The sequence below is a fragment of the Nuphar pumila genome, chromosome 6 (genome assembly GCF_984573655.1).
Source record: "Nuphar pumila chromosome 6, dmNupPumi1.hap1.1, whole genome shotgun sequence".
Classification (NCBI taxonomy): Eukaryota; Viridiplantae; Streptophyta; class Magnoliopsida; order Nymphaeales; family Nymphaeaceae; genus Nuphar; species Nuphar pumila.
Window position 1 is genome coordinate 30,803,625 of NC_143254.1, and position 27,356 is coordinate 30,830,980.

Consider the following 27,356-nt stretch of genomic DNA (forward strand, 5'->3'; position numbering starts at 1 on the left):
TGTCCAAGAACTCCTCCCGGAACACCTCCCATGGAATTATATCCATATCGACGAACTTCAGCCTTTGCAGGGTGTCCCACCACTTCTTGGCATTGCCCTTTAGACGGTACATGCCAAAAGGTGTCTTCCTGTTCTCAAGGACAGGTAGGACATCAAATGCTCTTTCGATCTCCTCGACACAGCTCTCGGCTGCCTCTGGGTCGGCCTTTCCTGAAAAGGTAGGCGGATCCAACTTCAGGAACCTTTCGAAGGAAACACAACCCACGTTTGAAACAATATCGACACGAGGATCACGAGCCGCTGCCTGTGCAGCCTGTGCCGCCTGTATGGTCTGCGCTGCTTGCAACGCCTGTGTTGTCTGTGTCGCCTGAGTCGTCATGGTCTCGGTCAGGGTATGAATGGCCTATATCATGAAATCTCTTTGCTTCTGCCAGTTTGTGGGAGCAGCAGTAGAAGACGAAGCACCTCTGCAGGTATAATGTGACATCTACAACGTACATCCTTTTTACCAATTAGACTCTTACTGATCCTACCCCCTTAGGGTTGATCATGAACAATAATCGTTCATGTAATCACACAAGACTTTTAAATCCACACCAAAGAATATTGAACTATAATTGCAATCAATAACACAGAATTCACATAATTTAAGTAAAAGTATTAAATGACCTTACCAGTGAAGAGGACTGCTCTGGAGGACGAGTCACACTTGTTGACGCTTCAGAACAGGGCTCATATACCAAAAAATAAAAATTTAATACTCAAAAGATGATAACATTGCAAGTCTTTGTGGTGGGCTCTAATACCAAACCTGTAACGACCCCAACTCATATCTTTGAAAAATGCAATTTTTTTTTCTAAGAGTTGCGGAAAACTTTTTAGAGACCCGGGGTCCTTACAATTCCAATTTCAGATGGATAGCCACACACCACAAATAAACTTACATTTATCATCCATAACCAACCAACTAAATTCTTTTATTAATGAATCAAAAAGAGTCTCATACACAATGTCAAAAGTGAAATAACAACTGCAGGAAATAAGAAGAACTAAAAGAAACAAAAGTAGAGTCACTTTGTCCGTAAATAAAGCAGTCTGAAGCAAATGTGACCCTCGTATCTCCTCAAAAGCGAGTCGATTTCACCGATCACCCGTGTCTGGGAAAAACCAATAAAAGTAGAGGGTCAAAAATTTGAAGAATTCTGCATTCATGTTCCCCTAATAAATCGAATAAGAAAAAGAACATAAATAAGATCCATGTAATATTTTTGAGAAATACAATTATAACCAATTTATAAGACAATGAACCATCCATGCAAAAATAAACTAAACATTAAGCATGAAGGAACACGAAATAAGTAACATTGATCAAAATTTCATCAATAAGGCAATTAAATGCAAAAGAGATCAACATCATGCAATGATCAACATATAACAACCAATGGAACAGATAAACATGCATGATCTAATGCATAGCAAGAATATGCATAATTTATGAGCAATGCATGAACCCTTTATTATCTTTCATTTAAGCTTTTCTCTTTTCATATGCATGTCCTATTAAATGCACACAACTTTAAGTTTCTCTTTCTAATTTACCATTTACCCTCAGATACACCAAACGGGTACAGTTCCCGAGGTCAAGTAGAGTTTCCGGGGTAGCTTAGCACACAATTTGTATTTTATTACCGGGTTCCAAACTTAGCCCTCGACCGATATCAGGAAACAACACCATCCATCGAAACATTGGAAAATGACATCCAATGTGAGGGACACCATGGAAAACAGCATCCACTGGCACCACTTTCTTGATATACCAAAACAACAACAGTTGTGTCAAAACACACCACCCCAGGAAAAGTGGAGGACTCTCTCTAAAATCGTGGTCAGGAGAATAACCTCAATATCGGGTTCAAGGCCAACAACAATGCACACGGAGTTTTTGTATCCTCACGGTTTCTCTCAAACCGCAACCTTCAAGATTCCTACAATAAAGAAGGGACATCAAGGAGAACATGAATTACATTGTTCTTTACTTTTTTTATCTTGTTATTAATTCATCTCTTTTACATTTGCCAATCAACATGCAAAAATTAATAACATAAGCTTGCAAAACAGCATGCCAAGCTGTTCATGGGACCATAGTCCGTAGCAACAAAGAACAGTGCAGTGGAAACCATAATATCACTTCTGATTTGCGCAATGCATCAAAATAACTAAAACAGAGAACAAAGGGTTCTCGAGGCTCACCCAGCCCCCGATGATCCAATTGACCATCAATGCCCTCATAAGCAAAAAAAATCATAAAGAGTATGCCACTTATGCATTCTTTTCATACACTTTTCAATGCACATTCATGTGTACAAGTTGTGCATGAAACAATAATTTCATAAGCATAAGCATAATTTCACATACCTACATTAAATGCATGCTTTTATGCCATGCACAATACTCAGGTCCAATGCAAGAGTTCATTCATGAATCATTCCAATTAAAACATGCGAACAACCATGCCATTCTGACCCTACGAAGGCATCTAAATTCCATATGTGTATATGCACAAGTACACTCGCTTACAACAATAATTTCGAACAAGTATTACTTATCAAATTTAATCACATAAGAAATATCACCCCTTTGTATGCATATGATTAAGTCTAATACTTTGGCATATTTTATTCCCATAAGCAAAGAAAATTTGGACATATCCACTCCAAATTTCATATTATATATATATATATATATATATATATATATATATATATCCCTTTTTGTAAAAGAATCGTTGCACCCATGATAACAGAAAAGTCAGATCATATTAGGGTGCGCAGTGCTTAGGTGTAGTCATTCACAACTGGGTTCCCATTCATTAATCATTTTGAACTGACAGGTGTGAGCACTCATGAAATCATGTACAAGTAACAACACATAAACTCTTTCAAGTTACACATGCACATGGAAGTAGCTTTACATAAGGACAATGATCAAGCATAAGGTACCCATTCTGAGCATGTGACTGTCTCATTCCTAACATGCATAAGTGCCATCTTTATTACAATAAGCAAATCTAAAAGTTTTGCATACCAGACTGAAGTTTTATTCAAGCTCAAATAAGCATAACATGTGGTGACAAATAAGAACCTGCTAAATAGTTTCATTTGAAAAAAAAAACAGATTCAGCAACACAAGGCCCAATATCATAAAAATATTGATTTGACCATATATATTTATGATTTTGCAACGAGCCTGTAATAACACATATATATATATATATATATATATATATATATATTTCAAGAAGCTGCCAGCACAAAAAAATTATTATGTATAGACATCTAAATTCTTTTTCTCTTCTTTTGAGTATATGTGACCCCAGTCCAAAACGAAGCCACACCGGGCCCAAAATCATTATCCAACCGACATGTAATCGGCTGGGGCTAAGGCCGAAAATGCCCAGCCGATTGACAGTCGGCTAGGTCCTTATGCTAAAAGAATGCCAGCCGATGCACTCGGATGAGGCTCCACCACCACCAGGCTCGGCTCTGAAAACAAAATGAGAGCAACAAACATAGGAAAAATAAAAGAAATAAAATGCTAACAGGTAAGTGAAGCTTAAACTCTCCTCTGAACACTACAAACCAAACGTGAGTCTGGGTTTGAGCAGATTCTTGGCTTCAAGTCCAAAATGCAACAACCAGTAAAAAGAAACACAAACAGCTGAAACAGAGTGGAAAACCGTGCATACCACAAAAAAAATCAAGATCTACAACACCCCTTCCACGTATTTTTGGGTAAACACCTAGAGTTACTTTTTTCAAATGGATTCTTCTCAAAAACACCAAATGAAAATCAAACCCATGTTGTCATTCTCATCTGAAGCAAGAGAGGAACCTGTACCTCTTCCGACGTTTGGGGCTGCTACTGTGAGGAGGCGGTCTGATTGCTCTAGTTGCTCCGACTGTCGTGAAGGCACAATCGGGAATGCACGGAAGGCACCAGCTGTTAACAGGAGGATTTGAGAGGGTGTCATCGGTAGCTAGCCGAGAAAACACAGGGAAGAGGGAGAAAAACAGGGTTCCTACATTTTTTGGTGGGCGGAGGAGGTGACTGCCGCGGGTGGAGGGTCGCCGACTTCGATAATGGTGATGGTGGCTGCCGCCGCGAAGGGTTCGAGAGGGATGGAGAAAAGATGAGAGAGACAGAGAGGAGGAGAACGAGAGAGAGAGAGACGAGGGAAGAGGGTGTGACCCCCTCTCCACTTCCCCTTTTATCGTCGAAACCCCCCTCTCTCTTGTCGAGAGGTGCGGGGTTCAGTTACTCCCTCTGTAACCGCTCCCCCCTCCTCCCTTTCGGTACTGCAGAAATCGTGCCCTAGGCACGATTCTTGCTTTTCCCTTCTTTTTAAAGACTGCAACCCGATATCAGGTTTTAAAAACCCTACCGGGTTACGGATCCGGGTCGGGTCCGACCCGGGTCTAAGAGTTCCTCTTTTTATTTTTTATTTTTTGTTACTTACCTGCTACGGGCGACGCGACTCGGGTCCGAACTCGGGACCCGGTGCAGATTTGATGGTTATTAGGGTCCATAAATTTGGACCCGCTGCCCATTGCGAAGTGGATCCATAGGCTGGGTCTAAATGGATCCAACTGTGGATCCCTTACATATTTTTATTAATCTTTTTATTAATTTATTATATTATATATATATTTCAAATATGATATTATTCACATATGGATCCTGGATCCGAAAGGTGGATCTCAGGCCCATAACATATAAATTATGCAAATTTACGCATAAAAATTTGTGGTTATTACACGCCCACCCGAATCCGATCCATAAAGGTGATTCGAATCAGATCAGGGATTCGGGTGGGGGACCCGTTTCTGTTTAGAACCCTGATCTGCGTGGATTTTGGGTCTGAATCGGATCCGTGATTAGATTTGATCCATATTATCCAACCCGATCAAAGAAATTTTTTTGGATCGGATCCATTTCTCGGGTAATGGATCCAAATCCATTTGACCCTGACCCGTTATATTTTTTGGATTCGGATCAGGTCTGTGAGATCTGTTTTTTGGATCTCTGGAACCATATCCTATACATAAATACTCTTTGGATAGGGTAGCGGTTCTGACCTGGATTTAATGACCGTACCGACCCATGAAGATAAATCAGGTTCGGTCCGGATTCAGATCTTCGGGTCTTAGATCTCGAATCAGAAAACATTCTTTGGATCAGATCCTGGTAAGCCGGACCCAGTTCTTTTAGTGACTGATCCAAAATCCGATTAAAACCGGATTATATGGTTCTGGATCCGTCAGCTTGACAAAACCGGATCCGGATAAGCTATAACTGGGTACAAACTGTTTCAGCCGGTTCAACCTGTTTCTGAACCGATCCTGATCTCTCTAGAACCGGTTCTCAGGTAACTGAGACCAGTTCATTGCAGCAGAGACCGGTTCAGAGTATAATGGGCCCGGTTCGGTACATTCTGAACCGATTCAGAGCTTGATTTAACCGGTTCATACGGTTTTAGGACCGGTTCATGGGTTATTCAACAGGTTCATACGGTTTTAGGACCGGTTCGTTGGTCATTTTGACCAGTTCATCCAATTTTCGGACCGGTTCATGGTTCATATGATAGGTTCATCCAATTTTGAACCATTTCAAAGCGTTGTTTAAATATTGGCATCAAGGATAGTTAGATAATTTAGTGTATTCATTTTACCAAAGTGACTGAATACACGTATGTTGTCAAAATTTTGTACTATCATACGGTTTTAGCCAATATTACTATTGTACTTATATTCATGAAACGATAAATGACCCAAAGGTAGTTTTATCGTACTTGGAATTTAAATAGGTAAAATAAGATAAATGTGTTAAGATACATCACACATGGGTATCCAAAGATACCTTATGTTGATGGTCTAACTTCATAAGAACCTTAGTTTTACCGAATATGGTCGGTAGGCGAAGTGGTTTCGCGTGTCGAAGCTCTTACCAAAGTAGGACTTTGATGACCCCTTTCACTGGCCTGAAAATAAGTATATCAAGGGCCTTGATTCTTTTGCTTTTTCCATTAAATGTTTAGTCTCGTACGAATGCTTCTTGATACGTGTCTTTTGTCATGCATTTTCTAGTTCTGTGATTTTAAATGACTCAAGCTCTATACCTTTTCTTGATGGATCTAATTTTAGTGATTGGAAAGAAACTGTTCTTTTTATATTAGAGTATATGGATTTAGATATGGCCCTAAGGATAGATGAACTCGTTGCTCTCACTGATCAGAGCACTGCTGATCAAAAGATTGCTTTTGAGAAGTGGGAGCGCTCGAATAGGCTTAGCTTGTTGCTTTTGCAATCTAAAGTAGCTAAGAATATTCGTAGTGCTATCCCACAATGCAGAACAATGAAGGAATTTCTAAGTGTCATAGTTCAAACAAGGCCAGAGCCAGTACCCTGATGTCAAAACTCATATCTATGAAATATACTAGAGGGGGAAACATTCACCAGCACATTTTAGAGATGAGAAACATAGCGTCTCAGCTAAATGACATGAAGTTCACCATCTCTGATTCTTTCCTAGTGCATTTAGTTCTAACGTCCTTACCTTTGGAGTACGGACCTTTCAAAATCTCTTACAACACACATAATGATGAATGAACATTCAATGAACTTATGTCCAAGTGTGTTGAAGAAGAAGAGAGGTTGAAAGGGGAGAAGGTGCAGAGTGCACATATAACTTTTCATACATCCAAGGTAGGACCAAGAAAGAATGCATTTAAGAGAAATGCTAGGAAGAAGCCAACTGAGGATAAGTCATCCCAAGACAAGCAATCCAACTCTGCTCTCATAAAGTGTTTCTTTTGCAAGAAGAAGGGACACATAAAAGCAGATTGCATAAAGTATAAAAAGTGGTTGGAAAAAAGAGGTAATTTATCATTTGTTTCTCATGAATGTAATTTATTACAAATTCTTGAAAATAGCTGGTGGATTGATTCTGGTGCTATTGTTCATATTTCCAACTGTCTACAGTTGTTCCTGAGCATAAGAGAACCAACAATGCATGAGAAAAGCATCTATTGGAGAAACAACATGCGTTCACATGTGAAGGGTGTTGAAACCTGCAGGATTACTCTGGATACAGACATAGTTTTAGATCTTCATGATATATTTTATATTTCATCGTATAGTAGAAACTTAATTTCAATTTCAAAGTTGGATAAATTTGGATATTTTTTTAAGTTTGAAAATTCTAAATTGTTCATATTCAAAAATTCAATTAAAATTGGTTCTGCATCAATTTATGATGATTTATATAGATTGAATGTGAAGGTCCAAACTCAGGAATCGTTGACTTCTGAATACACATTGGTTAGAAATAAATGTAGTTTGATAAATGATAAATCTTACATGCTTTGGCATCGAAGGTTGGGTCATATCTCTGAAAAGAGAATAAAGAGACTCGTAAATGAAGGGATCTTGAAATCTCTAGATTTTACCGACAATGACCCATGTGTTGATTGCATAAAGGCTAAGCATACAAACACTTATAAAGAGGGTGTCAAACGCAACAGTGAGATATTGGAGATAGTCCATACGAATGTATGTGGACCGTTTTTCCCTTGTTATACAGGCGAAAAATATTTTGTCACCTTTATTGATGACTATTCTTGGTATATGTATCTCTACTTGATCTTTGAAAAATCTGATATTATTCAGATGTTTAAGGATTTTAAGAAAGAAGTAGAAAAATAAACCGATAAGGTTATTAAGATAGTCAGGTCTGATAGAGGTGGCAAATATTATGGTAGATTTACTGAGATGGGGAAGAGAGAAGGACCATTAGCACGATTTCTCAAAGAGGAAGACATTGTGTCTCAATATATCATGCCTAGTAGTGCCTATCAAAATGATGTAGCTGAAAGGAGAAATCGTACACTTAAGAAAATGGTCAGAGCTATGTTGAATTATTCAATACTTCCCATAAAGTTGTGGGGTGAAGCCTTAAAGACTGTTGTGCATATTTTGAATAAGGTTCCTACAAAATCTGTGTCTAAAACTCCTTATGAGTTGTGGACAGGTAAGAAACCATTACTGTCTTATATGCACATATGGGGATGTCCTGCAGAGGCTAAACTGTATAACCCCCACATTAAAGCCTTTGATCCAAGAACAACCAGTGGATATCTCATTGGTTATCCAAAAAGATCAAAAGGGTACAGGTTTTATTGTTCATCTCACTCACCACAGATTGTTGAAACGGATAAGGCAAAATTCCTAGAAAATGGTTCAGTAGGATTGAGTGCACTTCAAAGCCTTGGTTTTGAAAAAGTACAGGATCCAGTTTCATCACCTGTTAAGGAAAACATCAAAAGATACCACATTGTTATTCCTAATGATGGTGTGGTTGATCATTCAATTGTTAATGCATAAATCCAAAGTGAATCTATTGTGAACAATGCGGAAGAGCACAAACAGGATGATCAGGTTCAATCTGGGCCTGAAGAACGACCTGTTTAGAGTTCCAAAAGGATTAGAAGATCTGTCATACATCCTGATTATGTGGTGTACCTTCAAGAGCCTAGTGATTTCATAGATATGAATGATGATCCGTTGACTTTTATGGAAACTGTTGAAAGCAAACAATCTTCGCACTGGATAAAAGTCATGAAAGAAGAGTTAGACTCTATGGCTAAAAATCAAATGTGGGATCTTGTCACGTTACCTAAAAGAGTAAAGCCCGTAGGGCGTAAATGGGTCTTTAAGACCGAGAAAGACTCCAAAGGTAACATAGAGAGATATAAAACAAGATTGGTTGCTAAATGATTCACCCAAATGGAGGGCATTGACTATAATGAAACATTTTCTTTTATCTCAACTAAGGAGTCAATGAGGATAATTCTGGCTCTCGTAGCTCATTATGACTTAGAGCTACATCAGATGGATGTAAAAACAGTGTTTCTCAATAGGGATCTGAATGAAGAGGTATACATGGAACAACCTCTTGGTTTATCTGAAGATGATCATTTGGTTTGCAAGCCTAACAAATCAACATATGGACTTAAACAGGCCTCCCGACAGTGGTATATTAATTTTTCCCATGTAACGCCCGTGAAAAAAAAATCGTGTCAGACATGTGCCCTGCACGCATCGGACACGTGTCACAGTCGGTCCGTCGTGTCGAACCCGGATCCGAACCCGAGCCCGAACTTGAACCCGACTTCTCGATCGTTCAAGAGCCTGTGACTTTAATAAGTCACAAGCGTCTCGGGTGAGGGGTAGAACCTCTCACCCCTTCTCTCTTTTCTACTTCACCCCCCTCACGCCGCCACAGGCGATCGGAGATGTCAGTGAGCGATTTCGTACGGCCGCCTCCCCTCTGAGTTTCGGTGACCCAGTTATCCTCTTAGTGGCCTACGACAACTGGCGATCGAAGCCGCTGCCGGTGACCTTCGAGCATTGTCGCCAAACGACACCGTTGCCACCTCTTCGCTTCCTCTGCTTCCCCTGGGGCCATCAACGACGCAAGCATCCTCCCCCCCCCCCCCCCTCCTTGTTGTCTCCTGTGTCACAGAACGCCGACGACTCGCCGTTAGCCTCTGCTTTCGTCTAGGGTGCTGCAGTAGCCGCCGTTCATCGCCATCGACCGCCTTTCTCTCTCCCTCTTCTTTGTTGTGATCGACGACTGTGTTGACGGCCTCTAGCCGCCATTCCTCCCCTGTTCCCGGTGTCCCCTCTCTTCACCAACCACCTGACGCTGGCGAACCTGAGAACCCTTTCGACGACCCCGTCACTGTGATCTTCGGAGGTAAACCCTCCCCTCTCCTTCTCCTTTGTGTAGGGTGGGTCGACAGGGGAGCTGAGCCCCTTGTTGCCTCTTGTCGGCAGGGGGTTACCCCTCTTGTCTTTTTGCAGTGGGTCAACAGGGGACTGAGCCCTTTGTTGTTTTTCGACAGGGGTTTCACCCCTGCCTCTTGGGGTCCTCTGTCAAGGGGCTTTGCCTCCCTACCCCCATTATCTGTGTGGTAGGGGACAAGCCCCCTACCTTCTTTTTGGTTTCCCGGCAGGGGGCGATCCCCCCTGTCGTTGCTCTTGTTTTTCGACAAGGGGCGGAGCCCCCCTGCTTGCCTGTTGTTTCTCGGTAGGGGGCGAGGTCCCCCTGCCTTTGTGTTGCTTCTCGTCAGAGGGCTTCGCCTCCCTGCCTTCTTTTGTTGCTGGCAGGGGGCAAGACCCCTTGCCTTCAATTGTTTCCCCTGTAGGGGGCGGAGCCCCCCTACACCCTCTTGTTGCTCCTCGACATGGGGGGCTGTCCCCTGCCTCCTGCGTTTCATTGTTCTCCGGCAAGGGGCTTTGCCCCCTTGCCTTGTTCTTGCTGCTGCCTGTTTTGTTCCCAGCAAGGGGGTTGCGCCTCTGTCTTGTGTTCTGACAGGGGGTGTTTCCCTCCTGCCCTGTTGCACTAGTTGTGGCGGGGAGCCTATGCTCCCTCCCCTGCCTTTCTTTGTGCTGACAGACAGGGCGCTCCTGCTCCCTGCCTCTGCTGCTGTTGCCAGGCAGGGTTGAGGCCTCTGGCACCCTTGTCTACATGATGCAGAGTTCATGCATCTGCTTCCTGCAGGCAGGGGTCCTTGTTACGTCTGTTGCTTCTCGTTCATATTACGTCATATACTAACGTTCTACGCTCTCCAGGTTGAATGGTGGATCTAGGTCGTTTTCTATGGCTCGAGCTTTTATTTGCCTACGCTACATGCGCACGAGGACCCGCAACCCCTTAAGGTAGGGGATCCTTGCGTGAAAAGACAATGATCAAATAAATGCTAAAATAAGAAAGATAACTAAAAGAGAATGATATATGTATACGTATAATATATATATGTATGTCTTTACCTTCAAAAACGTGATTTTGCAATCCTTGTCATCTTTACTTTCTCGCACTTTCCTTTCTGTTGCCGCTGTGCTATATGTGCCCAGGCTTTTCATTCCTGTCTTTACATTCCATGTCTTTTAACTCAAGAATGCGGTTTTGTGATCCTTGTCCTCTTTACTTTCCCGCACTTTACTTTCTTACTGTCCCGCGCTTTGCGCCCTGGCATTTACTTGTTCATGTCTGCTTTGTTCTGCAGAATGCAAATCCTAGTCCTCCTTTACGTTCTTGCACTTTAATTTCTGCATTTACTTATTGCCCCGCGCTTTATGCGCCATGGCCTTGCTTCTGCTTTACTTTTCATACTTTACTTTCCTGTGCTGTCGTGCTTGCTCTTGCACTTACCTTTTGTATGTGTTTGTCTTTACCTTGTTGCCGCACTTTGTGCATATGCTTTGCTCGTGTATGTATTCTATCTTTGTCGCATGCTTCTTTACTTGCTTACACTTATCGTTTAATCGAGGTGCAACCCCATGCCTCGTGAGTCGTTCTTTATACTTACGTAGTCAGTATAGGATCTCTTACCTCATGAGTTACGTGCGGAGTTGCCTGCTTGTGCGTTTCGATGATCGAGGTATGATCTCATACCTTGTGTGTAGCTCTAGCGTTCTACCATCGCGGTGCAGCTTCGCCCATCGAGCCTTGCCTCTCAATTTATCATTGTATTGGTATGTGCACGGGTTTGCCCCTTGTCATCTTGCACTTCCTAAGTGTAGCTTCGAGTGTATAGTGTATATCGTTTCACTTGTCTTAAAGGTCACGACACATACTTATGCACTTCGGTTCTCCAAAGATAATGGTCTTAGGTACAAACCTACTTTCAAGGATGTATAGCTTTGTAAAGCAGTGATAGCGGCCGGATCTCTCAAATCAATATATTTGAAAGAGGTGTGTTACAACCTCAGTTCGCCTATCTGATACAGCTCAGATACCCCTGTTTAGGAATTTGTGCACGAGTAAGGCGAGAACCCTCTTTAGGCACTTGCACCATCGCTAAATCGGCGTTACATCACTTCTGAGGCAAGACCTTGTTCTAGGCTTTCTGGTCCAACCAAGATAGTAGCGCTTTCCTTGCTTGTGAAGGTATTGTTGGATCTCTTACGAGGGATCCATGTTCCTCCTCTTGTAGTTGTACTCTTAGTCACGTACGATATGTTTGGACTATGAAGAGCAGGATGAAAGGTCTATAGTAACCTCTAAGCGTGTATTGACACATTAAGCTAATCCTGATATGTTGATTTTTGCCTGATAGGCAGAATACTTGCGATTGTCTAAAGGACCCGAGCACGATAAGTTGGAACTTGAATGAGTTCACTGTGGGCTTCTGTAAAGCAAAAGTGTTGGGATTTCGTGCAAGAGATCCATGCCCCTCTCATCGTGGTTGTACTTTTGAACATGTACGTTGCGTACTACGATGAGTAGGATGAGAGGTCTATGTCTGCCTCGAACATGCAATGGCATGTGTTTAAGGTCACAAGAGTGACATTTCTGCCTTCACTACGGATTGGCCCTTTTCATCGTGGTTGTACATTTGAATAGGTATGTTGCGTACTGCGATGAGTAGGATGATAATTGTGTGGTTGCCTCGAACGCGCAATGGCGCGTATAACTCACCTAAATAATAATCATGCGCCTTCACAGGCAAGATGCTCGATTGGGTTGAAAGACCAGAGCATGTAGAATGGGACGGCGGTTAAGAAAACCTCCATCGTGCTCATTCGGGATGGTTCATCAGGAGAGAGGATGGATGGTACAAAACTCCGATGGACAGTCATTAATGGCAATCTCGGGCAAAGATCCGACCTTCCCCAATCATCGGAGGTTAGGGGAAATCCTTCAGGCCACTTCTGCAGAAGTTCGGTTGCACATCCATTGAGCCTTTGTTTGCCTTTGGTAATTTACTCTCTTGGTCACTGGTCGTCCCCTTAGGAAGCGGACTCAGTCAGTCATGGTATATTAAAATACATAGCATAATGGACCCCCGAATCGATCTCGACTGTTTCTACGTTTTGCCTTGTGCGTACCCACAACGGCCTGCTCAATAATGAGACAAGATATAACTTATACACATGATCATGAGATATGCATGTTGTGACGTGCACTGCTTGCTTGCTTGTTAGCTCGGTAGTTCGGTACGCTAATCGTTGAGCTATGTACGCTTGTCGAGGCATTACTCTAGTTGGTTAAACTGCTTGCGCAGTTCTGCTATGTAATGACTAGCTTCTCATACTAGTCAATTACTTATAATACTAGCATTATGCTAGTTATTGCATATTGTGATATAACTGCTACATGATTACTTATCATAGCTACTGACCGATAGACTGAACCATATAATGATACTTGTATGTATTACGAGCGTTGTTATGAATGCTTGTCTTATGCAATTGCTTTGCTTGACTGGTGGGTAGAGTTAGTTACTCTTCACCTATTATATCTGTGGGATTGCTATAGTTGCTTGTTTAGCACTATAATTTTTATTGCTCTTGTACGTAGTTGTTTGCCTTACTAGAGCCTTGCTTACTCTACAACATATTTGGTTAGATCTGTTATTCTTGCTTGTTCCTGCTTAAGCTAGCGTTTATCTTACTTATTGCAACTTTTGTTCTTTCTTGTCCTTTGCACCCCTGCTAGTCTGTTATGAGACTGACCCATTTCATGGGCAGGTGGTGAACATGTTGAGACAACTTGCGATGGCACGATGACGCGATGCATTCAAGGCAATGCCCTTTCCTGACGTTGCGCTCCTGGGACCCTTTTGATAGATATGGTATAAAGTTTCTTTGAAAGCATCTCTTTTGATTAGAACTCTGGATTTCTAAAACTGTATTATCAAAACGTGGTTCTTCTTTTCATTTCAATAAAATATATACTTAAGATGCAAATCGGTTTGTAAGGGGAAGTCTGCTTTTGTCTTATAATGCGTCCATGGTCTAAGGACTTGCTGTTTTGAACCTGATCTTCCGCTGAACTTCTGTTTTAAACTCCGATAAATGATTGATTTCAAAGCTTTCAACCTTTTTCATAAAAGGTTTCAAGTCCACAATTTTGGGGCGTTACATCCCAAGTCATTGTGACTTTCGGGTTTACAAAAAACATTATTGATTAATGTATATACCTTAAGGAAAGTAAGAGTAAGTTAATTATATTGATGTTGTATGTGGATGACATTTTACTTGCAACCAACGATATAAAGTTGCTTTCAGAGATAAAACAGTTTCTTGTATCACATTTTGATATGAAAGACATGGGTGAGACTGCTTATGTTATTGGCATTGAGATCCATCGAGACAGAGCAAAAGGTTTTCTAGGCCTCTCCCAGAGATCCTATATAGATAAGGTATTAAAGCGATATGAGATGGAAAATTGTTCTCCTAGTTCTACACCCATATCAAAAGGTGACAAGCTGAGCCTAAAGGATTGTCCACAGAACGATATTGACAAAGCACAGATGAGTGCTTATCCATATGCATCAGTTGTTGACAGCTTGCAGTACGCGCAGACATGTTCTCGACCAGATATTTCTTTTGCAGTAGGGGTGCTTGGCAGATTTCAGTCTAACCCAGGTTTACCCCATTGAAAGGCTCCGAAGAAAGTCTTGCAATACTTACAAGGGATAAAAGACTATATGTTGACGTATCATAAAGTTGATCACCTTTAGGTCATTGGCTACTCAGATGCGGATTTAGGATGATGCCTTGATAGTAGAAAGTCTACTACTGAGTACGTTTACTTACTTGCTGGGGGCGCAATCTCTTGGAGGAGTGGGAAGCAGACGACCACTGCTGCTCACACCATGGAAGCATGATTTATTGCATTGTACGAGACTACTTCGAAGGCTATATGGTTAAAAAACTTCATATCACAGTTAAAGGTGGTCGATTTCATTGGGAAGTCACTGAAGGTTTACTGTGATAATGAAACTGCGGTGTCCTTTTCGAACAACAACAAAAGTACTACGTCATGCAAGCATATGGAATTGAAGTAGTTTGTTGTTAAAGAAAAGAGGGAGAATCATTTAGTGCATATTATTAATATTGGTACCAAAGAGATGATCGCCGATCCTCTTACTAAAGGGCTAGCACCGAGATTATATTTCGAACATGTAATGAGGATGGGATTGTTAAACCCTTTTTGACATATGCACATAAATAAAGTGATCATTTTCAGTCTTTTGATTCTCATTATGGTTGTTGTTAATCTCATAAGGATTAGAGATTCAACTAAGGACATATAGAATAGAATAAAAAGGTCATTCTATTCATCAAGTTATTCTCATAAAGTTTTCTGGTTAAAGGGTTTATCACCGAAACAAGTGGGAGAATGTTGGGATAAACCACCACATTGGTGGTGGTTACCCACGATGTGGGTAACGCTCCCCATAAAGTGCTTCTTCCGTTAAACTTGCATAATATCAGAGGGAACGGTTACATAACCGTTCCCATTTTGTGTTTATAAATACATGGTATCATGAGCGACCCTGGTGTGCGAAAGAGGAATACAGGGTCTACTCACCGGTTGCCTGAGGAAGCCTACGCTTGTGGTGGCTGCAGCCCGACTGAGCAGAGAATCTTCGGCGACCTCCCTTTTTTCGGTGACCACCGCAACTTAGCAATGGCGGCATCAAGTACGCAACCCTCTCCTATGCGATTAAACTGTTTTAAATAACAGTGTTTTTGGTTTTTCCCTGTCACAGGGGAGGCGTTGCCGGATATCGACCCAACAAATCTACTATTGGATCATCTTTTTGCAATGAAAAAATATATTTTTATGAGCCAAGAAAGACTGCCTTCACAACCATTGATTATGGATCACCTAAAAAACCTGTATACATACCAGATTTCGGCGTTCCAAAAGCTGGTTCCCATTAAACAAAACCTATACATTACATCTACTGTGTTAGACATGATAAAAGTACTTAAAACTATGATTTTTGAAGAGGCCTAACGAGACCTAACTAAAAAGGAAGCCTAAGGAAAGCATTACTCACACACACACACATGTATATTACTATGAAAAACATAAAAAAATAAGGAGAAAGTGAGGGAAAATCTAAGAAAAATGTAGTGACAAGCAATTCAAATCATATATATTACTATTTTAGCGCTAGTAAAAGTGTTATAGTGAAGCACGTGAAACAAAAAGACAAAATATTAAATAATAAATGCATGAACAAGATTTTTTTTATCAAAAAGGCATTAAAAAAATCAATATAAGAAAAAGAGCTACAAAGAAATCATATATATGATTAGTTCGGCTTTAATTTTTACAAAATGAGCTGAAAAAGGGAAGAATTTTCCTGGAAAACAAGTAAGGACGTAGTGGTTTAAATTTAAGAGTCGATGCAATCAACCCTAGGACCGATAAAAACAGATTCACACTTAGTTTTTTATGGAAAGTTTTTTTTATCAAAATTTTATTGGAAAGAAACATGTTTAAATAGGGCTGCAAACGGGTTAGATATAAGCTGGATCCTACCTGACCTGAATTTCAATTCGTGCACTCTGTCTGAATCCCAGTCCCGCATCTGAACAAAATTTGATTATGTAAGAGGTTGCTTCAATCCAAAATCTATATGGTGATACTCGATCTGATAAAACATGACTGAAATCAAGGCTTTCACACGTAAAGCCTGCAAATGGATCTGATTAGATCCGAATTCAAACATAGATCTGACATAAAATGCTGACTCAAATCTGATCCAAATCCAAGAATCATACCAATACCTAAATCTGAATCCGGTCACAGTACCCTTTGGGATCTCACTTTCATGATCCATGTCTGCAAATAAAATGTCATATTTTAGATTAAAAGTCCAATCCTACCCGATCCATTTGCACCAGAAAGAGAGAGAGACTTGCAAGGATATTCAATCCACAGGGATCACATGCATGTAAATAAAGAAAAGGAGATTATGAAAAGGGACCGAATTTCACTTTAAGAAAGTGATTTGACATCTTCGTCCATTACTCCATCCCAACATTGTGGACCGTAAGGATGCCAAATCAGCAGATCACTTGATCTGCTCTCTTGGCTAAGTACGTTTTAAATCTGGCTTAGAGAGAGAGAGAGACCACCCCACCCACATCCATAAATAATTAAAGAGGCCCTAATCTCTTTGTATTGGAGGTGGGACCCACCATTTCCAGCCACTGCAGCAAAGGCAGGAAGTCTAAGTCTTTGTTTGGGAGCTGGTAGCCACAAACGGGAGTTTAGGAGTTTGGTAAAAAGTAGGGTGAAGTACAAGGGGGGGGGGGTGCGCTTGTTTGGTAGGACCTGTTCCATGTGCTGGGACGTTGCAAGTTCAAAACCCAATGATATGTTGTGTAAGTGGTGGGGTCTGCCTAACCCCAGCTTGCCTATAAAAAAACAAAAAGTAGGGTAAAAAAAAATACCTTAGTGGTGACTGTTTGGGGGAAAATGATAAATAGAGGATGTAGTTTATGAATTTTGGAGAGGAAGTAAGGTCCTTTTGTATTTGCCAAATTTTTTTTTAAAGGCAAACTGGGGTTAGGCACCAGTTATTATTCAATATATCACTGGGGTTTGAACCTGCAATGTCTCGCAACAAGTGGAGGTGCACTGACAGTTCCTACCAGAGCCCCCCGTTGTATTTGCCAATGTTATCAAGATGCACCTTTTGTATTTGCCAATGTTATCAAAATCGATCTGAATCGTTAGATTGGGCCAGAAATCAAAACAAAACAAAGCTTATTTGACTTATTTTTAATATTTTAAAAATATTTTGTCACACCATTCTAAATCTGATCAAGTCATCTGTCAAATCACTTCAATCACTTTAAAGTGATTTGACATCTTCACCGTCCAATGTTTCATCCCCCAGGGACCATGAGGTCTTCTGTACATTGTGGACGGTGAGAATGCCAAATCACTTTTCCAACAGTGATTTGGTGATCTGCTCTCCCAGAATTGGCTTATATATAAAATTTTGTTTTTAACTTAAAAATATTCTGTTAATACATCGATTTAAAGCTGTCGGCTTTGATTCGATTTCTAACGATTCAGGCCTTCGTTTTTCTGAAAAAAAAAACGATTCTAGAGATCTAATCAATAAACTAAAACGAGAAGTGAAAAAATATCTATGATAATAATAATAACGTACAAGATCCAACATCTCTCTGGAAGATGGCAGTGAAAAAATGCTTGTTTTGTAGCGACCAAAAAAGCGTTGGTCTCCTCACTTTGGCGGTATTTGGTGGAGGTTGGTTTCTATATTTAGCAAGCCTGAGCTCCGGCGCGGGTTTTCCGGCTCCCCAAGAACCAAGTTTCTCTCTCTCTCTCTCTCTCTTGATTGCATGACCCTTCAATCGTTGGTTCTTTGGGGTTCAATTTGTGGGGAGGTTTTTACAGTTGGGAGGATCTTGAATAGAAGAAAGCTTTGGGGTCTTGAAGTCCTTGGGAGATGGCCTCAGCATCTGGGGATACAGAGGACTCGAATAAGGGGAATATGTGGGTTCTGGATCAGAAGCTGGACCAGCCTATGGATGAAGAGGCTGGGAGGCTCAGAAACATGTACAGGGAGAAGGTACTAAAAATTTGATAAGTTTGGTTGTCTATTCTTCCCTTTCCCAGTCGTTTGTTCTTTGGACTTGTTGTTTGTTGTTGTTGCAAAGTTATGGCTTGAGATGAAAGACAATTTCGAATCAGCTTTGTTCACGAAGAAGGAAACTATAAGTGATGAAACCGCGAATTGAATCGAATCTATTTGTTGCTAAAAAAAAACTCAGTGAATTTAGTGATCCTTTTCGGCATTACCATAGATAGAAACTGCCCAATTTTCACAGAGATTGTTCTTGTTGTTTTGTGCTTTTGAACGCGGAGATTCTTCACATGTGAAAAATTGGTAAAAGAAAAAGAGAGATGGCTGAATGCAAGCAAGGAGTTTATTGCTACCCTTTTGCCCTTGTTTTGAGCTGATCAATTGGCGCGAAAAGTCCGGACAAGCTCGAAGAGGGCAGTTAAGATGAAAGGGGGGACTGGTTTTCCGAAACGTTTGGAGTCGGTTTCGAGTCCGAATTGTAGAATTTCGAAACAGATCGAAATTGAATCTGAGCTCTCACATACTGTGGATACTTTTGTGATTTGCTTTCTCTCATTCATTTTGTGATTTTGGGCTTCATCTGACTTGCCGTAGTTTGTATTCTCCAGGCTTTTTCATCCTTCTTGGTGCTACGGCTTGCATTTCAGAGTCTTGGGGTGGTCTATGGTGACTTGGGGACGTCCCCTTTATACGTCTTCTACAGTACATTTCCTCGAGGAATGAGCGACCCTGAGGATGTGATCGGAGCTCTTTCATTGATCATATATTCTTTAACTCTCATTCCGCTCTTCAAATATGTGTTTATAGTTCTCAGGGCGAACGACAATGGACAGGGTAAGTCGATTCTGACTATAAAACTTGATATGATCAATGGTTTCTCAATGGATTTTGGTGTGGCAATCGATATGCTTGCATAGTAGTTTCATAGAATCATGCTGAAAGCGTATTGCTTCACATTGGTACTTTGATCACTTGATGCTGTGGGCCTGGTAAGCTTGGTCCATTTCATTCCAACAGATTAAGCTCTTATTTGTGTTGTGTTCGCTATTAGATAATTGCAAGATCGTTCACTCGATCCCCTGTTAGTGTTTGGCTAGATTTTGAGCTAATAAAGAAGCCCCAAGGTTGCCTAAGTTTCAATTGTTCTAATTAGAGGGCCAAGGAGTTTGAGAAAGCACAACACGTAGTGCTATCCACCCATTCTTTGTGAAAACAAAAAATGATCATCAACTTCAAATAATCCCATATTGGGTTGACCATAGGCCTTCTATAAGTCTATTTTCATACAAACTGCAGGCATCCATTAAACGTCATGGTTTCTATCTCCTGTGCAGAGATTTTGTCTTTAATGTACTTACCCCTCAAGAGAGTACCTTTTTCGAAGGACTTTGAAAGAATTCCTATTCTATGATTCGCCATTATAGTAGACATAGGGTAGGGACATGACATGAAGATGCTTAGTACAAGAGAGTTTTGTAGAACTAGGACGTAGGGACCCACCCACCCACACACGCGACACATACAAAAGCACACATACACTTATGCACAATGTTTATATGATTATGTACATTCAAAATTCTTAATTGCAATTTGCAAGTAATAAAATATGAATATCATCTTAAGTGCAAATTCTTGAGCAGCAATTCTAAATTATTTTGATTAACTAATAAATTTAAGTCAAAAACCTGATTAAAACAATCAAGATCTTACAAAGAAAATGATGAAGTTAGGGAAACAGTGTTGGCAGTGTCTGAAATGAGTTTGACTGTGTCCATGAAATGACATGGTGTGTCTACTGTCATGTCATGTCGACATAGGGCACACATGATAAAATAAGTGCCTGTGACATAGTGAGCATGTCCTCTATTTTGTCTCCATTGTCTTCCACATCGTCCATGGTATTTTTTGTTTGGGATATCATTATCAATGTACTTTTCTTCAAATAAATTGTAGGCACGCATTTTAGTTATTGTGAAATATTTCTGGCTCTTGGAGAAGTAACCAGTAGATACAATTATACTTGTAAATAACAGAAAAGTGTCTGCAGCGACCCTATTCAAGGTAAAATACTAGCAAAAAGTTTTGATGTTTATTATGGATGATGAAAGTGGGTGAACCTATTAGCATGTGCATGACTTTTGGAAATAAACATGAATAAATAAGTAAATACATTTTAAAGTGTCTGTAGCTAATTTATCAAAAATAAAGCATTTATATCCTTTTTAATTTCAATAAGTCAACAAATCAGCATATTTCTGCTTTAGAAATGAGTTTGCCCTTAGTTTTTATCAATACATGTAAAAAGTGCAGCAAAAACCTTTTGCATACTGTGATTAGGTTGTTCTCCATATAATATGAAATATGAATATCTTCCATTGAGTATCCTCATTTGCAGTCTCTCTCTCTCTCTCTCTCTCTCTCTCTCTATATATATATATATATATATATAGCGAGAGAGAGAGAGAGAGAGAGAGAGAGAGAGAGAGAGAGAGAGAGAGAGAGAGAGAGAGAGAGAGAGAGAGAGAGAGAGAGAGAGAGACGTGTAGCTTTCAAACCATTTATCTCCTAGACCATCCCAAACTCCTTTGAAAAACGTATTTGCATGCATTTTCTGCTTAATCCAAACCTGTAGACGTGCTTATCATTATTCACTAAAAACCATGCTTTGGATCGAATCAATTTAACAAGAATTCTTGATTTTTAGTTAATCAACTTCTATGGGTTTGGATTAAGCCCAAAACACATGCAAGTATGTTTTTTCAAAGGGGTCTGGGATTGGAAGCTACACATCTCTCTCTCTCTCTATCTCTCTCTCTCTCTATCTATCTATCTATCTATCTATCTATATCTATATATATATATGGGTCTGGAGAAAGCTACCATAAGACGAAAGATCTTCTTTCTAAAGAGATTTCAAACACTATTATATCAATTTTCCCAATGTCCAATATTGAAATCATTCGAAGGTTTTCTCTAGCTTTGTATGTGTCAGCGAAGAATTCAAAATACCTTGACCTTTTTAGAACATGTCCAAGTCAAATAGCTGTGATTTGTAACACTTTTTTATACTATTCGGGAACCCAATGACTCGATCCGTTTTTATGATGAGGAACCCTCGGCAAAGCAAGGAAAACCCTGGTTGGGTCCGCACGGCCACCTTGCCTTACGTGGCCTACCTCTGAAAACTACGGACACCAATGTCTCGATCTTATAAATATGCAAAATGCAGGATTTTCAATCCTAGCAGAAAAAGGAGGGACATGGATACTCAATTTAACGAGTAAACAGAATTCCATACTCAATCTCGTAGATACATATAGAATTCTGTGGAAAGCCATATTTAATACAAGTCATATGTATGGAACTTTGGAGGGAGATCTTTTATGTCCTTTGAGATCCACTCTGCAATATGAAGTCAAAATGCCATATGTATGTATGTATGTATGTATGTATGGTTGCTGATGTGCATACTGGAAATTTGGTGTTGATGAGTACAGTTGTACCTACTGCATTTTCAAGTAGATTGGACCATGTAGAAGCATTTGATGTGGTTTATTTAATATGAGTCATGATTGATATCTAGAATTTGGATGTAAACTCATATAGTTTGATGTACTTGAAATTGGAATAGTGGATGAGATTTTAGTAATTAATACCAAATTTGTAACGCACACATCCACACCAAAGACTCTCTCTCTCTTTATATATATATATATATATCACACAATTAATCAGTCAATCATGCATGGACTAAAGCTCCTATTCTAGGTAATGCTGTTGACTGCCAGCAGCCTTGTGGAACATTCATTTTAGAATTGTGGCTTCAGTTTTCTTTATGTAGATCATTGGCCTTGCAATTATCCTTCTACTATGCAGGTGGGACATTTGCACTGTATTCCCTTATTTGTCGGCATGCCAAAATAAAAACTATTCCAAACCAGCATCGCACTGATGAAGATTTAACCACATATAGTCGCCACAAAATATACGAGAAGTCATTTGCTGCAAAGACGAAGAAATGGATGGAGGCAAGTGTGCACAGAAAAAATTGCCTTCTTATTCTTGTCCTTGTTGGGACATGCATGGTTATAGGAGATGGAATTCTAACTCCGGCTATATCAGGTGCTGCAGTATGAAGATATCTTTCATGTTTCACTCATCCCAAAACCTTCTTATTCTTGCTATGATTCTGTACTTGTATCAATAGCATTATTTGCAACTATTTGGTATTATTAAGATTCTACTTTTGTGATGTTCTTGTTAAATTAATCTTGCACCTTTTATTTTTCCAGTGTAGGAGTGCATGTGAAAAGCTAGTTAATATTATTCAAAACATACCCTCTATCAATTATTAATGTTATTTGTTGATTCTGATAGAAATACAGATCATTTTTATGTACTTCATAGGATCATGCTCTGTCCCCTAATATATCTGCAATTGGGTAGGATATGTCAAGATGATGTCTATACTTTGTAGGCTTCATCTTAATCTTGATCTTGTCATGCGATCTTTTCTATACGATGTTATTATGGATCTCTATTGGATGTACAAGAATCTTCTTAGGTTCTCATTGGTGCTACTTCTAACTTTCTTTAGTATATTTGTTCGTAATCGTGTACTTTTATGTTGTTGGCAGGCTGGCAGCTAGATGCACTTTCTCTTCTTGTCAATTAGTAATGTCTTTCTATATTTTTACAGAAGTACCCTTTCAGTTAGAATGTCATTTGCTTATGACATAATATACTAGCTTGTTCTTATCATCCATACCAATCTTGTGTTCATGAAGTCTACTATCCTTTTCTATAGCAGCGTCAAAGGATGGAACTTACTAGTGTGACACATAAGGTCTTCTATCTCTACTCTACCATCCTTTTAGCTAACCACATACTTTGCTTACACTCTATGTTTTATTTTCATTCTACTAACCCTCCCTCAAATATCTTGCTTCCATGGTTTTTTGAAATGTTTGCGAACCAACCCACCACTGCATTCATATCCACTCATTAGGATCAATGGCTACATACTGCAATCATGGGCTTAAGGAAGATACTCTATGGACTAATTAGTAATACAAGGAATTTTGCCAGTGGGATGAAGCACATAAAAACCTTATACTCTTTAGCATTTCCACAAATATGTGCACATAATATTTAAATCTTTTATCAGTATTTAGATGAATAGTCTATCCAAAAGCCCTCAAGTTGTAATATTTTGGCTAGCAAAAAAGATTAAATAGTTTGGAAGGAAACGTCTGAATTGCCAAAATCATTGTATTAAGAAATGAAATTCAGAACCATGTCATTTGTAAGAACTTCCTTTTTTTCAGCATCATTTTCAGCAGTTTGGATGGAGAGAAATGTGTTGGTCATATTTTCCTTGAGGTGAGCTCGAAAAGCATACAGTTGGTTTAAAGAAAGAATTTCAGCTCTTGAAGAAAGAAAACTTGTCAGTTACAAAGTACATAAACAAAGTCAAGACCATCACTGATCAACTGGCCATGGTGGGTTGTAAAATTTCTAACAAAGAAAAGGTTCAAGAGACACTGAATGGTCTTGGATCCAATTATCACATGCTGGTCACCTCCCTCCTATGTCTCCCTTCATTGCCAAGTTTTGAAGATCTTCGCACGAAGTTGTTGCAGTATGAAGTTACAATTAAAGGAGAGGAAATGGCCCTGAACTCCAGCAACCATGATGTATTGGTTACAAGGATGATGTCAGGAAGAGGACGTGGAGGCTTTCGAGGTGGACATGGACAAGGAAGGAATAGTCAAGGAGGACGAGGATTGTTGCCCACGCCCAACATGTCACCTAACCCCTTCCCAGGAAACCAGAGCTCCAGGAATATACCGACATGTTTTCAATGCAACAAAAGGGGGCACATCAAAGCCAATTGTTGGTACAACTCACAGAACAAAGAAAAATTTAATGGTGCAGGATCCTCTCACAGTGGAAGAATAGGAGAAGACTCGAAGGATGATGAAAATGATAATGTGAAGAATCTTTTGATATCTGCTTTTTCAGGTTTAAGCTTCAAGCAGAATGAACAAGGAACCTGGTACATTGATTATGGGGCTGCAACACATGTGACAGGTGATGTTGGTAAGATTTCAAAACCTATTCCTTATCGTGAAAAATTTCGTATTAAAACTGGAGATGATACCCTTCACTCTATATCTCATACTGGAAATGTTAACCTTTCACTCCCTAATACTTCCTTAAATTTGTCCAATGTTTATCATTCTCTCAGTATTGTCAAGAATATTGTTTCTGTCTCTAAACTTGTTGATGATACTAATTCTTCCGTCCAATTTACTCTTTCTTCTGTATGTGTCAAGGATCTTCTCACGAAGAAGATGCTCGTTGAAGGAGAACGACAAGAAAACATGTATGTCCTCAAGGAATCTTCTTCTTCTTCTATTCGTGGTGCTTCATCAAATTCGTCGGTCATTCAACCAGTCCAGCTAGTGTCGTCCAAAGATTGTTTTAGTTTATCTCAGTGTAATAAGCCAGAGATTTGGCATCGTCGTTTGGGTCATTATAATGGTTCATTTATTAAGAAACTTGTGTCGAGTGGACTTGTTCCAGAGTCTAATCTGAGTGTTGATCCTGATACTTCTCTTTGTTCTAGTTGTCAACTATGTAAGAGTCATGTTCTTCCTTTTAATTCAATAAATCAAAGAGCTTCAAATCAAAGAGCTTCAGTGTCATTTGAAATTGTTTATTTTGATGTTTGGGGACCTGCCCCACAATCTTCTTTATCTGGTAGTCGCTATTACGTAACCTTTATTGATAGCTATTCCAGATATACTTGGATTTATTTTATAAAACATAAATATGAGGTGTTCACTCTTTCGCTCATTTTTCGCTTTAGTCTGAAATCAATTCTCGTCTAAAATTCAATATTTTTAATGTAGTGGAGGAGGCGAGTATTTATCAAAGGAATTTACTGAATTTCTCTAAGATAATGGAATAAGTCGTCGTATATATTGCCCACATACACCACAACAAAATGGTGTGGCGGAAAGAAAACATCGGCACATTGTGGAAAGTGCCTTGAGTATGTTGCATGACACTCACATTCCCGTGAGTTTGTGGACGGAAACCTTCCACTCAACTGTGTATATCATAAATCGTCTACCCATGAGATTGCTAGAGAACCGATCTCCTTATTTTGCACTTTTCGGGATTTAACCTGATTATAATGAATTACGAGTGTTTGGTTGTATATGTTATGTTCATATTGATAGCTCTCAACGTGATAAGTTTCAGGACAAAGCATGCATGTGCAAGTTTGTTGGATATGCCGATCAATACAAAGGGTATCGATGCTATGACCCCACCACTCATCGCATCAAGAGTCTCACGAAATGTTGTGTTTGATGAAACCATTGTTGAGGATTTAGGGAGTATAGATGGGCACAACAGGGCCGTTGAGTGGTATCAGTCATGGCTTGCTACTGAGTTACTTAACGAGATAGAGACACATGATGTTCCCTCATGCCACACATCACCCGTTGAACGGAGTGAGACCAATGCAGAGCCTCAGATGGAAGGATTGAGAAATGCGCAGGCTCCTAGCATGCCTACTTCAGATGCCGCAAAATTTCAAGGAGTCGTCTATGTACAACGAAACAAGAATAATGCTTAGCAAATCTATGTGCAACCCAGGCGAACTGGAAGAATTCGCCATCCTATTGAGAGATGGGTCAGTTATAACAACTTCTCTACGGACCTGCAATTATTCGTTTCTCAGATTGAAAAGCAAGATGAACCCGTCAGTTTCTCGCAGGCATACATGTCAATCAAGTGGATTGAGGCTATGAATGAGGAGATGGAAGCTTTGCATGAATGTGGAACTTGGGAGATTGTTCCTAGACCCTCAGAAAAAAATGTTGTAGGTTCTAAATGGGTCTATAAGATCAAGTGTAAACCTGATGGATCCATTGAACGCTACAAGGCGTGACTTGTAGCCAAAGGCTTTACTAAAAAATACAGGCAAAACTATGATGAGACTTTTAGCCTTGTGGTCAAAATGGGAACCATTCGATTAATTTTATCTTTTTCGGTTCAGTATGGATGGACACTCAGTGAGCTTGATGTCAAAAATGCATTTTTTCATGGCAGTCTGAAACAAGAAGTGTATATGGAACAACCCCCTGGTTATGCAGAACACAGTCCCAACACCCATGTCTGTAAATTACGAAGAGCAATCTATGGGCTAAAGCAGGCCTCTCATTCTTGGTTTGATAGCTTCTCTGTCGAAGTTCAACGACATGGGTTCATTCGATCTCACCTCGATCATTCTCTATTTATCTTTCGAGATCGTCAGGTCAGTATTTTACTTCTCATATATGTAGATGATATTATCATTACCTGAGAATTCTGATGAACATATAGAAGCTACAAAAGCTCTCCTGAGTCGAAAGTTTAAGATGAAAGATTTGGGGGTTCTACGTCATTTCCTGGGGGTTGAGGTAGACCGGCGGGATAAATATCTTTCATTAACTCAACACAAATATACCTTGGATTTATTGGATAAGGCAGGTATTAAGGATTGTAAACCTCTATCCACTCCCAGTGTATTGAATCATAAGCTCAGTGCTTAGGATGGGGAGGCATATGGATGTAACGCCCCAAATTTCAAACTTGCGAACCCTTTCAGAAAAACAGGCAAGAGACTAGAAATATCTCTTTCCTTCAGAGTTTGTTTATGAAATCAGCGGAAGATTTTTCTTTTGATAAATCATAAGACAAGCTGAACACTTTGGGCACGTTAGCTAAAAGAACCAAAATTTGCAAGATTCGGATATCCTAAGGGAAAACTGGTACAAACCCAAGCGTCCAGGACGCGAGCTAAGAGCAGGAA

The 27,356-nt window shown here is 39.9% G+C and overlaps 1 protein-coding gene across 2 annotated transcripts in view; it reads left to right on the forward strand.

Moving 5' to 3' along the window:
* Nucleotides 1-18,276: 18,276 nt before the first annotated feature.
* LOC149834547 (putative potassium transporter 11) overlaps nucleotides 18,277-27,356 on the forward strand; it is a 78,975-nt gene continuing 69,895 nt past the window's right edge. The window contains exons 1-3 of one of the 2 annotated variants that reach the window (XM_090010183.1): nucleotides 18,277-18,472; nucleotides 19,096-19,321; nucleotides 22,364-22,609. In XM_090010183.1, coding sequence (XP_089866309.1) covers nucleotides 18,350-18,472; nucleotides 19,096-19,321; nucleotides 22,364-22,609 — 595 coding nt within the window. In that variant the 5' untranslated portion in view covers nucleotides 18,277-18,349. Of the gene's footprint in view, nucleotides 18,473-19,081; nucleotides 19,322-22,363; nucleotides 22,610-27,356 lie in introns of both variants that reach the window. The other variant, XM_090010184.1, reaches the window with a different exon arrangement.